A 13552-nucleotide genomic window follows, 5' to 3' on the forward strand; every position below is an offset into this window, starting at 1 on the left:
AAGATAGAGTTAAAATTTCAAATAGCTTATATTTTTTCTTCGCTACAAAAATAAGTTAAAATTGTTATAATATTATTTTCAATCAGTATTACCAAAGACACTACAAATAATTGATATCCTAGATTAAAATCCTATTCAAAATTAAATTTACCACCCTTGCAAGTGACGGGTATATATTATTCAACAAGTACTCTAGCAGGTTTGTTCGTCCAAACAACATTGTTTCGATAACGTCAGTCAGTATGATATTTGAACGTTGAAACAATATTTTAATAACGTTTTGTTCGTGCTGGGTAGAAGTTAGAATTCATATACAAAGCATTTGTCAAGCATTTGTGATCCTAGTTTCCTATAGGTATTATGCTTCCAAAGCTTAACTGATGATAAATATCAGTTATGTTCGACCTATATACATTGTCAACTCACCGGGGAGGAAATAATTTGTTGAGCCACGACATGTCATGTCAATAACATTTTGGGTAAAATCATCGATTGTTTTTCCTTTCACTCGTTGTTTCAGGAATTCGCATGCTTCTTCTGTTTGTATTTTCTTCATCTCTTCCTTTGTCACTGCAAAATGAAAATAATATGCTTTATTATGATAATAATAAATAATTTAGTGCTTTATATTCTAGAATAATGTTTGGTTTTTTAAAGTACTCACAGTGGAGTTTTTATTGTGTCCTCCCCCTGGTTTTAGGGGGGGGGTAGGTTTTGAAGCCAAAAAGACCTATGGGGGGGGAGTAATTGCTAGACACCAACACCAATCAAATATAGAATGTATGTGTAAGGTACCTTTTTTCCCGTAAACTTCAACTTCGCACAACGACAAGGGAATATTACTCTTCTGCTTTTTGATCTGTACAATATGGCCAAATCTTGATGCTTTCGATGTGAATTCTTTGACTTTGACGTTTTCCATGTTTCCTGTCTCGTTAAACTTCACTTCCGTCATATGCATATAATACTCATTGGTGATATAGTTTACCATGATGTCTGCATCGGAAAGCTGATCACTACAGCAATCTTCGCGATTGTAAATGATGACACTTTCGACTTTAGAGAGCGCATGTAAACGAACTTGCCACCAACTGTCACGGTAACGTCTTGCACCAATTACACTCAAAGTGTTTTGTGGAAGTCGACAATTCATTTTATTACCATTGGCGGCATGTGAACTGTCGTATTAACTTGACCAGTGTGATCCATCATAGTAGCTCGATTGCTTCGTATCTCCACGATAAGCTAGATTCTCCTTCCCAGCAGCGTAATTTAAAACTGGAAAAAAAGTTTAAAAATCAATTTACTTTGGAACACCCTATATTGTCGACCCGATGGAAAAAAGAACCAAAAATTTGTCTAGTTTCCACCAGTAAAGGATTAACTCTAGACGATTTATCGTCCATATTGAAAACTCCAATCGCGGGAAAATTATGTAACTGAGTAATACTGCCAGATAAGGCTGCTGAAGAAAAATTTACGCGGTAGTAGAGTGAGGAACATACGAAGACTTCCTCACGCGTGGAGTGTCTCGATCGATCGGCTTTTTGTCATTTTGTTATTCGGGATAAAGATTTCGTTTTGGACTATAAGATAGTCTAAGGATTAAAAAGTCTAAAATTAATCAAAGCATTTTTGACTAAAATATGCTGACATCTGCAAAAAGTTTAATGCTTTCAAAGACACTGCGGTCGAAATTTGAGACCTTTAGCTTGTTTATACATAAAGTTATTCTGATTTTTCTGTCTATGACGTCATCAAAATGGCTGATATTTTCAAGGTTTATCCTTAATTTCTCATAATCTAATTTCTCGAGTTTTATGCATTTTGTACCATCAGCCTGGGCAGAGCCAGAGTCCGCTTCGTTTAAGCCCAAAAATAGCGATGTCTACATGTTCATGCTGTTTTTAAAAAAACATAAAAAACCTTGATGCTTGTTGCCCATTCATCGACATTGAATTTTCAAGATTTTAGATGTGTTGAACGGAGGTTCATACCAGATCCTGACAGGTAAAATTTTTATTGCTATGAAAATAAATTTACATTGCCAGGACCTGCTATGCATCAGAGAAGAGAACTTACATTCGTGACCATAGACTTCCACTTCACACAATTGCTAGTCTAGCATGCTAGACGACTTAACTCAGTAAAAAATAGGAAGTAGAAAACTTGTCAGGAGCATCAATATAGTCGTCTAGAATATTTTGTGCACAACAAACTTTTCATAAAAATTCTCTTTTTTCATGTTTTTGGATAACATTTTTAGGGGGTCTTGTTGGTTTGTTTTGGTTTGTTTTTTTTTCTTTCACTTAGAAATTCTCATTGGCTGAAATTTTTATTTGTTTATGTATTTTGTTGTATATGATTGTTTTCTCACCCCGCAGAAATCTGCGGGCCCTGCTGGAACTCCCGTAAGCTACGGAAACCACCTTAGCCCAGTCGTTTATTTTAACCATATCCCGACATAAAAATTTCCCGCTTTCAACAAAAACGTTATAAACGACTGGATTCCCAGTCTACACAATTGCAATTTTTCATCATAATTTCCGTAGTGCTTCTTCTCAATCCGGAGAATATTCTCAAAAGCTGGCGCATCACACTTGAAATTGTGAACATTGAGCGAATCATTAACATTAACGACATTTTTACAAATTGAAACGGTTTGTTGTACACTATTAGGACGCGTCTCCCCTCCATAATAATCTCGTGGTTGTCTTCCACGGTCTCTGTTGAAATCAAAACCTTCCTCTTCTTCGATAGAGAAAATAACAATATCCGCCAATGAACTGCCACATCCATAGATGACCACGTGATCAATATGGTAGGAATTATCTAAAGAGACCTCCCACCACGTTTTTCTACCATGCCACGTGATGTCTGTTTTGGAACACGTGTTTTGAGAAAGTGAGCATGTGGCTTTTTGACCATCTACAGCATGACCGCTTGCATGATGTCTCAAAGTGCTTGATTGAGTTGTTGGACGATGCAAAGCAAGATTTTGAGCCTGTCCTCGCTCCACTAAAGAAAAAATGATTTTCTTTACTATTAAATAGGTCAGCAGTGGTGGATACAGGGAGTCTGCTAAGGGATCACGTGCATCAAGTGCCCTACAGTATATATAGCGCGTCATGCGCCCTGAATTTTGTTCATTTCTTTTATAGTCGACACTCTCCTTCAAATTGTTTTTCAGAGGCTAAGAAGCGAAGGGGAAATATTTGAAGCATAGATCTCACCCAGGTCTCAAGATTAGATACGTCTTTAGATATGTTGTTAATGTTTGGTGAAAGCGATGAAGTTAGGAGTTGTCAAAAGAGAAAGTCATTGAAAATTATAAACTTACCTTTCTCTCCGTAAACAACAACTTCACACAAACGTATGCCACCGGAAGCTTGTTTACGAAGTGTCACAACATTACCAACGGCTCCAGCTTTACATTTAAACTCTTTGATGTAGACCCTGTTCATATTACCTGTGTTTGCACAGAGATGACTTTTACCACCGACATCTTCCACATAGATATTGACATTTGATAATTCTTTAGAACTGCGGTAGTCGATAATATTGTAGAGAAGTACAGAAGTCATTTCGTAAACATCGTCAAGTATCACCCTCCAAGATTGTCCATGACCGTAACCAGTCATTGAGATTCCATCATCTCGCTCTTCACACTGTTTATATTTGCCATCTACTGCCAAAAAACTTAGTTCCGCATCCCATCGATTGTTGCTTGATTGATATGTTGGTCTACTCAAAGCAAGATTCGGACCTGTAAAAACAAGGGTGTATAAAAACAATTGTTAAAGTGAACTGCAACTTATTTCCGAGGGGTGAAAGTCAGATGACATGTAGTTTTTACAAGATGCTTTACTCATTGGTTATTTGAAACAATAGAGATGCGTCATTCTTTGAAAATAAAGAATAGATGTTATTGTTTCAAGATTTAACTTCTAACCCAATCTTAACGATTCTTGTAAATAGTGAATCCCCTCTTAGATCTTCTAAGAGATTAGGTAGTGGGTATGAAAGGATAACCGTTTGAGAGTATCTCAAATAAGCATAATTTTCAACGTTGCAGTTTTAATTTTAAACAGAAGAATAGTTTACTTAGCTTAAAGGGACATAACAGTACTTGCGAAATTTGTAAACAAACTGTATGCAGCGGATACAAAATCAAAACAAATGTCACATGTCAAAATAAAACATCAAGCCAAATGTGGCTAATTTTGATTGTTCAATTGTTTTACGTTTGTTTTGGACACGTGACTTTAATTGTTCTTTTTAATGACACGTGGTTCTTGCAATGTTTACATTTTATTACTTTAATGTTCCTTTAAGAAAGGGAATCTATAAAAACGGAAAAACCTAATTGGTCACTCTTGGTCAATTTTATCAAAGATTATTAATACCTTTGTATATCTGGTACTCCTTCTCAGCATTGAGTGCAAATTCCTCCCATTTAGGAACTTGTACCATGACATTCTCATACCAATACTTTCGAACCACAGATGAAGTCTGTTGCCAATATTTGTCGGAATAATCGAACAAAGTTTTTTCAGCTTTATTTATCATGTGCCTTTTATCCTCATAGTGTTGGGTCCACTTTTCGTTTTTATTGATACTAACATCGACTCGGTATGTGCACCACTCGTGAGCCAAAGCATCTGGAGTCATTTTGCATTTGCATTCGAGGTTCCGATTATGTGGATTTTCTTTCCGTTGACCAAAGATGGTTTTCCCGTAAACATGGTTTAGCTTAGTGCAAGTGAAAGTGTCCCTACAAATAGCCTTTGTTTGTTTATTATAGAAATCCAAGATTTGATTGTTGATAAATTTTGCATAATCAGCAAGCTCTTCTGGAATGACCATGCCAAGTTTTAAAATGCGAACATAGTCTTTCATTTTTCCTTTTTCAGCTTTTAAACTATCGATCAACGGGCGTAAAACAAGGAGTGTCAGGAAGGAATATTCTCGAATGGTAACAAATTGAAACTCGAGTCTTTTCAGTTCTTGACGATTTGGACTTTTACCCTTGAATAACATAAAATGAGAGCGATCTCTACGAATGGATAAGAAGCTCTTCTTTGACATTCATTGACTTCACTCTCTTTGTGGTAAATGACAACGCAGTCAGCCCATCCATTCAGCAATGCATGGTATTGTCTTCGAACCCATTCGCTCTCTGTTTGCACGATTCGATCATCAACATAACTTTTCATTTCATTCATTCGCTTGGTGATCTCTTGAGCAAATTTCTTGAAAGCCACATTGACAGCATCAACAGCATCTTGAGCTGAAGGAGCTTTCCCAATGAATCCAAGAGCTCCACTCAAAGCGCCTAACCACGGAGCCATTTTTGAAGCCGTTTTAAAGAACTTTCCAAACTCTGCTGTCACTTTAGGAGCAATTTTGCCAGCATCTCCAGTATTTTTGGCACCTTTAGCAATCACACCGAGAAAGGAGTTGGTTTTAAGAGTCACTTCGGGTGCCACAACCTCTTGAACGGTCTTGATTCCACCACCAGGTTTATATGGCTGTGAAACGCAGTATCTTTCGTTGTTGGTTAATCTACCGCTGCCGATGCACCATATGTTCATCACATTCATACACGCAAGGAGAATAAAGAACAGCAGCTTACTCATGTTGTCCCTGAAATTTAAAAACGTAATACTGTATAGTCGCAAGTCATTTCTAAAAGGGCCGTACGTGAAACTTTAATAATCTGTCAGATTTAGCAGGACTAGCCTGTACCAAACCCTATTTCTTGATGTAGCTAAATTCTCACGTTAATTGTTTTCAACAAATATACATGTAATAAAGCCGTTGACCTTTTACACAGTTATAATGTATGTTGATTCAGCAGATTGAAATAAATAGAATCGTAATGAATAAAGAAAAATGTGGAGCAAGATTTTTTCTTCTTTTTATTTACAAATTTGAAAGGACTCTTTTGTTAAAATTTTGCTGTCGTCAGTTTCAGACGAGTCGGGTGTATATAACACCGTATAATTCCTTTAAGGACATTAAGTAAGAATTGACATTTTATAAACATGAAGACTTGCATGATATGACGCGCCCTATGTTGCAAAACTATGATAGTCTCGCAATCAGAATAAGAGTAAATCGCTATCGAAAAACGTATTTTTCGCACCTTAAAAACTTTGAAATTCGCTATCCTAAGTTTTGTCTTTTCCGCTATCGAAAAGATAGATTTTTCGCCATCAAAATGATTTCTTTTTCGCTATCGGAAAGATTGATTTTTGGCTATCAAAAAAAACTATTTTTCGCTGTCAAAAAAATTTATTTTTCGCTATCGAAAAGGTTGAAACTTCGCTATCCAAAAAATGACTTTGTAAGAATCAAATCAATTACTCTTGATAAACAGCCATATATCTTTCGGTAATTAGCTCTGACAAAGTAAACAAGGGACAGTGCACGATATGAGCATGTTTATTGTTCTTGTAAGCATCTAATTTATAAGATTCAGATCAATAACTCTTGATCAACAGCTTTATATACCTTTCGGTAATTAGCTCTGACAAAGTAAACAAGGGACAGTGCACAATATGAGCATGTTTATTGTTCTTATAAGCATCTAGTTTATAAGAATCAAATCAATAACTTTTGATAAACAGCCATACATCTTTCGGTAATTAGCTCTTACAAAGTAAACAAGGGACAATGCACAATATGAACATGTTTATTGTTCTTATAAGCATCTAGTTTATAAGAATCAGATCAATAATTCTTGATAGACAGCCATATACGTTTCGGTAATTTGTTCCTACGAAGTAAACGGAGATATCAACTTTTAACTTTGGTGTTTTTTTCTTATGTAAAAATATTTTCGATATTGTGCTCACAATGGTTTCAAAGGAACGAGCCAAGACAATGCGTTCGCGGGGCATTCATAGCGACAGCTACTTTCTAGTTTATTGTTACACGTTTTTTTTTTTATAAGAACGTCAAAAATTTTCGAAGCCTTCGGATGTTCTTAGTTTTTTGGATTTGAAGCCTAAAAAATTTCTTAAAATGTTCTTATTTTCAGCATTTTTTGAGCATTATGATGTAATTTCTTAAGAAATTGCATGTTTTTAAGTCTCCAAAGCCTTAGAATGTTCTTAGAATGTTCTTAAATTTTTGGGCCTCGAAGCCTTATGTTCTTATATAGTTTGTTCTTATAAAAAAAAACGTGTACTCTTATTTTTATTGTTACACGATTGAAGGTATAAAGATTCTTAAATGATTTTATTTGTTGTATAGTGTGTCCATAAAAAATCTTAGGCTCATTCGCGAAAGTTTATTTTTCCAAAACTATGTATTGAAAGTTTTTGTTAATTGCTTAAAACATGCTTTTGCTAATTGGGTTAAAGGCTATCGTTTGCAATTATTAGACTTTTTAAAAAGACTTTACTTCAGGAGATAGCAAAAAAGAATTGTCCAATTTCAGAGCCCTTAGCAACTCGGTTGCTCACTTAGCAACTCGGTTGCTCATAAAAAAGAATGTGTATTTGAACCCATGCATGCAACTGATAGCAATCGAAGCACTTAAATTATAATCGTGAATTAGATAATGCATTTTGTAAAGACGGTTCGTACCTCAAGTAAAGTTTTTGAATTTAATAGTATAAGTTACACGGTCTTCAAGGAGTAGAGCGTACAGAAAATATTGGGTTTGTTTTGTAAAATCCGCATTGGCGAGGTATTTTTAGTTGGATTTGAAAGCTGCGTATAATTGAATACGAAAAATCAATCGCCAAAGTTTTTATTAGGGAAAAATCAGTCGTCTCACTAGCGAAATTTCAACTACACGTTTTTTTTTATAAGAACAAACTATATAAGAACATAAGGCTTCGTGGCCCAAAAATTTAAGAACATTCTAAGAACATTCTATAGCTTTGGAGACTTAAGAACATGCATTTTCTTAAGAAATTACATCAAAATGCTCAAAAAATGCTGAAAATAAGAACATTTTAAGAACATTTTTAGGTTTCAAATCCAAAAAACTAAGAACATCCGAAGGCTTCGAAATTTTTTGACGTTCTTATAAAAAAAACGTGTATTTCGATAGCGAAAAATCTTTTTTTTTTGATAGCGAAAAATCAATTATTTTGATAGCGAAAAATTAATTTTTTTGATAGCGAAATTTCAACTTTCCCGATAACGAAAAATTATTTTTTTTGATAGCAAAATTTCAACCTTTTTTGATAGCGAAAAATACAAATTTAGGATAGCGAATTTTGAAGTTTTAAAGGTGCGAAAACGACGTTTCTTGATAGTGATTCATTCTTATTCTGACTGCGAGACTATTATGGTTTTGCAACATAGGGCGCCTCATATCACGATGCATGACAACACTCGATTATTGTCTCTAATAGCCTCAGATCTGGGGTTATACAACAAAAGTAAATCGTCTAAACGTTACGAACTCACACACGACAAGATTTTATTGGAAATTCAGAAACTGAATACTTAGCTGTTCCTTTTGCTTTAAAATTCCTTTTTTGGAAGTCAACACTCTCCGCCAAAAAAACCAAGGCTCGTGTCACGATTTTTAAAATGAGGGGGCCAACAACAATTAGGTGAAGAGAAAAAAAAGTTTTGATTTGCTTTGCAAAAAAGTGGCGGGCCCTGGTTTTTAAAACTGAGTAACTCTACCAGGATGAACTCATCTCAGTGCACAATATATGTGCGCTGTTAGTGTGATTCTTCGAAATGTATACAAATATTTTTCCAACGTGACTGCTGAAAGCCCGGTACATCTCTCCATGCTCACTACTGGACTTAAAGAGAAGAAGAGGATATATAGAAATAAATATCAAACGTACCTTTCCACAATGGTGCAGACAAAATTCTAAACTTCTGGTGCAACCTTCTCATGCGCTATCAACAGCTTGACAGTGAATGGGAAATTTTAAAAGGCTTCAATGAATAATAATATTTTCTGTACGCTCTACTCCTTGAAGACCGTGTAACTTATACTATTAAATTCAAAAACTTTACTTGAGGTACGTACGTCTTTACAAAATGCATTATCTAATTCACGATTATAATTTAAGTGCTTCGATTGCTATCAGTTGCATGCATGGGTTCAAATACACATTCTTTTTTATGAGCAACCGAGTTGCTAAGGGCTCAGCCCTGAAATTGGACAATTCTTTTTTGCTATCTCCTGAAGTAAAGTCTTTTTAAAAAATCTAATAATTGCAAACGATAGCCTTTAACCCAATTAGCAAAATAATGTTTTAATATCAGGGCTGGACAAACCAAACTTTTCAGCAATTAACAAAAAATTTCAATACATAGTTTTAGAAAAATAAACTTTCACGAATGAGCCTATTGAGAAAGTTACTTTCGCTTAAAGTATATCGAATTCCTTTAAGATTTTTTATGGACACACTATACAACAAATAAAATCATTTAAGAATCTTTATACCTTCAATCGTGTAACAATAAAAATAAGAGTAACAATAAACAAGAAAGTAGCTGTCGCTATGAATGCCCCGCGAACGCATTGTCTTGGCTCGTTCCTTTGAAACCATTGTGAGCACAATATCGAAAATATTTTTACACAAGAAAAAAACACCAAAGTTAAAAGTTGATATCTCCGTTTACTTCGTAGAAACAAATCACCGAAACGTATATGGCTGTCTATCAAGAGTTATTGATCTGATTCTTATAAACTAGATGCTTATAAGAACAATAAACATGTTCATATTGTGCACTGTCCCTTGTTTACTTTGTAAGAGCTAATTACCGAAAGATATATGGTTGTTTATCAAAAGTTATTGATTTGATTCTTATAAACTAGATGCTTATAAGAACAATAAACATGCTCATATTGTGCACTGTCCCTTGTTTATTTTATAAGAACTAATTACCAAACGGTATAAAGCTGTTGATCAAGAGTTATTGATCTGAATCTTATAAATTAGATGCTTACAAGAACAATAAACATGCTCATATCGTGCACTGTCCCTTGTTTACTTTGTCAGAGCTAATTACCGAAAGATATATGGCTGTTTATCAAGAGTAATTGATTTGATTCTTACAAAGTCATTTTTTGGATAGCGAAGTTTCAACCTTTTCGATAGCGAAAAATAAATTTTTTTGACAGCGAAAAATAGTTTTTTTTGATAGCCAAAAATCAATCTTTCCGATAGCGAAAAAGAAATCATTTTGATGGCGAAAAATCTATCTTTTCGATAGCGGAAAAGACAAAACTTAGGATAGCGAATTTCAAAGTTTTTAAGGTGCGAAAAATACGTTTTTCGATAGCGATTTACTCTTATTCTGATTGCGAGACTATCATAGTTTTGCAACATAGGGCGCGTCATATCATGCAAGTCTTCATGTTTATAAAATGTCAATTCTTACTTAATGTCCTTAAAGGAATTATACGGTGTTATATACACCCGACTCGTCTGAAACTGACGACAGCAAAATTTTAACAAAAGAGTCCTTTCAAATTTGTAAATAAAAAGAAGAAAAAATCTTGCTCCACATTTTTCTTTATTCATTACGATTCTATTTATTTCAATCTGCTGAATCAACATACATTATAACTGTGTAAAAGGTCAACGGCTTTAATTACATGTATATTTGTTGAAAACAATTAACGTGAGAATTTAGCTACATCAAGAAATAGGGTTTGGTACAGGCTAGTCCTGCTAAATCTGACAGATTATTAAAGTTTCACGTACGGCCCTTTTAGAAATGACTTGCGACTATACAGTATTACGTTTTTAAATTTCAGGGACAACATGAGTAAGCTGCTGTTCTTTATTCTCCTTGCGTGTATGAATGTGATGAACATATGGTGCATCGGCAGCGGTAGATTAACCAACAACGAAAGATACTGCGTTTCACAGCCATATAAACCTGGTGGTGGAATCAAGACCGTTCAAGAGGTTGTGGCACCCGAAGTGACTCTTAAAACCAACTCCTTTCTCGGTGTGATTGCTAAAGGTGCCAAAAATACTGGAGATGCTGGCAAAATTGCTCCTAAAGTGACAGCAGAGTTCGCAAAGTTTGGAAAGTTCTTTAAAACGGCTTCAAAAATGGCTCCGTGGTTAGGCGCTTTGAGTGGAGCTCTTGGATTCATTGGGAAAGCTCCTTCAGCTCAAGATGCTGTTGATGCTGTCAATGTGGCTTTCAAGAAATTTGCTCAAGAGATCACCAAGCGAATGAATGAAATGAAAGGTTATGTTGATGATCGAATCATGCAAACAGAGAGCGAATGGGTTCGAAGACAATACCATGCATTGCTGAATGGATGGGCTGACTGCGTTGTCATTTACCACAAAGAGAGTGAAGTCAATGAATGTCAAAGAAGAGCTTTCTTATCCATTCGTAGAGATCGCTCTCATTTTATGTTATTCAAGGGTAAAAGTCCAAATCATCAAGAACTGAAAAGACTCGAGTTTCAATTTGTTACCATTCGAGAATATTCCTTCCTGACACTCCTTGTTTTACGCTCGTTGATCGATAGTTTAAAAGCTGAAAAAGGAAAAATGAAAGACTATGTTCGCATTTTAAAACTTGGCATGGTCATTCCAGAAGAGCTTGCTGATTATGCAAAATTCATCAACAATCAAATCTTGGATTTCTATGATAAACAAACAAAGGCTATTTGTAGGGACACTTTCACTTGCACTAAGTTAAACCATTTTTACGGAAAAACTATCTTTGGTCAACAGAAAGAAAATCCACATAATCGGAACCTTGAATGCAAATGAAAAATGACTCCAGATGCTTTGGCTCACGAGTGGTGCACATACAGAGTCGATCTTAGTGTCAATAAAAACGAAAAGTGGACCCAACACTATGAGGATAAAAGGCACATGAAAAATAGCTGAAAAAGCTTTGTTCGATTATTCCGACAAATATTGGCAACAAACTTCATCTGTGGTTCGAAAGTATTGGTATGAGAATGTGATGGTACAAGTTCCTAAATGGGAGCAATTTGCACTCAATGCTGAGAAGGAGTACCAGATATACAAAGGTATTAATAATCTTTGAGAAAATTGACCAAGAGTGACCAATTAGGTTTTTCCGTTTTTATAGATATTCCCTTTCTTAAAGGAACATTAAAGTAATAAAATGTAAACATTGCGCGAACCACGTGTCATTAAAGAGAACAATTAAAGTCACGTGTCCAAAACAAACTTGTAAAACAATTGAACAATCAAAATTAGCCACATTTGGCTTGATGTTTTATTTTGACATGTGCCATTTGTTTTGATTTTGTATCCGCTGCATACAGTTTGTTTACAAATTTCGCAAGTACTGTTATGTCCCTTTAAGCTAAGTAAACTATTCTTTTGTTTAAAATTAAAACTGCAACCTTGAAAATTATGCTTATTTGAGATACTTTCAAAAGGTTATCCTTTCATACCCACTACCTAGTCTCTTAGAAGATCTAAGAGGGGATTCACTATTTACAAGAATCGTTAAGATTGGGTTAGAAGTTAAATCTTGAAACAATAACATCTATTCTTTATTTTCAAAGAATGACGCTTCTCTATTATTTCAAATAACCAATGAGTAAAGCATCTTGTAAAAACTACATGTCAACTGACTTTCACCCCTCTCCCCCTCGGAAATAAGTTGCAGTTCACTTTAACAATTGTTTCTACACACCCTTGTTTTTACAGGTCCGAATCTTGCTTTGAGTAGACCAACATATCAATCAAGCAACAATCGATGGGATGCGGAGCTAAGTTTTTTGGCAGTAGATGGCAAATATAAACAGTGCGAAGAGCGAGATGATGGAATCGCAATGACTGGTTATGGCCATGGACAATCTTGGAGGGTGATACTTGACGATGTTTACAAAATGACTTCTGTACTTCTCTACAATATTATCGACTACCGCAGTTCTAAAGAATTATCAAATGTCAATATCTATGTGGAAGATGTCGGTGGTAAAAGTCATCTCTGTGCAAACACAGGTAATATGAACAGGGTCTACATCAAGGAGTTTAAATGTAAAGCTGGAGCCGTTGGTAATGTTGTAACACTTCGTAAGCAAGCTTCCGGTGGCATACGTTTGTGTGAAGTTTACGGAGACAAAGGTAAGTTTTATGATTTTCAATGACTTTCTCTTTCGAAAACTCCTACCCGGCTGGCACACAATGTTGTTTAAACGTTCATCTAACGTTATATGGACATTGTGAACGTTAAATAAACGTTGAAACAACGTTGTGTGCCAGCTGGATAACTTCATCGCTTTCACCAAACATTAACAACATTTCTCACGGTGATCTGGTGATGGAAGTATGAAAAATCGGGGAAACTTTGACTCGTTTTTTTTTAATAACTCGAGCTTTTAATAGTTGAATGAAGATGGAAATTTGTGTATATAGTGCAATTGATGTACGAAATTATGACGCGCTTTCTGTTGCAAAACCATTTTCTTTCGCTTTTATAGAATTCAACTTTCGCAATTGTCGAAACATGAATTTCACTGATAACTTTCTCGCATTTAAAATATGTATTTTTTCGCATTTAAAATGCGCATTTTTTCGCATTTAAAATGTGCAACCCTTCGCAT

General features: G+C 35.1%; 2 protein-coding genes across 2 annotated transcripts; one reads left to right on the plus strand and one right to left on the minus strand.

Annotated features, from left to right (window-relative positions):
- Positions 1 to 2443: 2443 nt before the first annotated feature.
- Positions 2444 to 5376, minus strand: LOC136823250 (uncharacterized). Its single transcript, XM_067079429.1, has 3 exons — positions 4407 to 5376; positions 3341 to 3766; positions 2444 to 3018 (listed from the first exon to the last, which is right to left on the minus strand). Exons 1-3 carry the CDS (start codon positions 5086 to 5088, stop codon positions 2444 to 2446), a joined length of 1683 nt encoding a protein of 560 aa, XP_066935530.1. The 5' UTR covers positions 5089 to 5376.
- A 5384-nt stretch (positions 5377 to 10760) lies between these two features.
- LOC136823251 (uncharacterized) lies at positions 10761 to 13052 on the plus strand. Its single transcript, XM_067079430.1, has 2 exons — positions 10761 to 12001; positions 12654 to 13052. The coding sequence occupies exon 1, from the start codon at positions 10761 to 10763 to the stop codon at positions 11733 to 11735; it is 975 nt and encodes a 324-aa protein (XP_066935531.1). The 3' UTR covers positions 11736 to 12001; positions 12654 to 13052.
- The last annotated feature ends 500 nt before the right edge of the window (positions 13053 to 13552 follow it).

Source organism: Clytia hemisphaerica, unplaced genomic scaffold, assembly GCF_902728285.1.
Source record: "Clytia hemisphaerica strain Z4C2 unplaced genomic scaffold, Clytia hemisphaerica genome assembly, whole genome shotgun sequence".
Lineage (NCBI taxonomy): Eukaryota > Metazoa > Cnidaria > Hydrozoa > Leptothecata > Clytiidae > Clytia > Clytia hemisphaerica.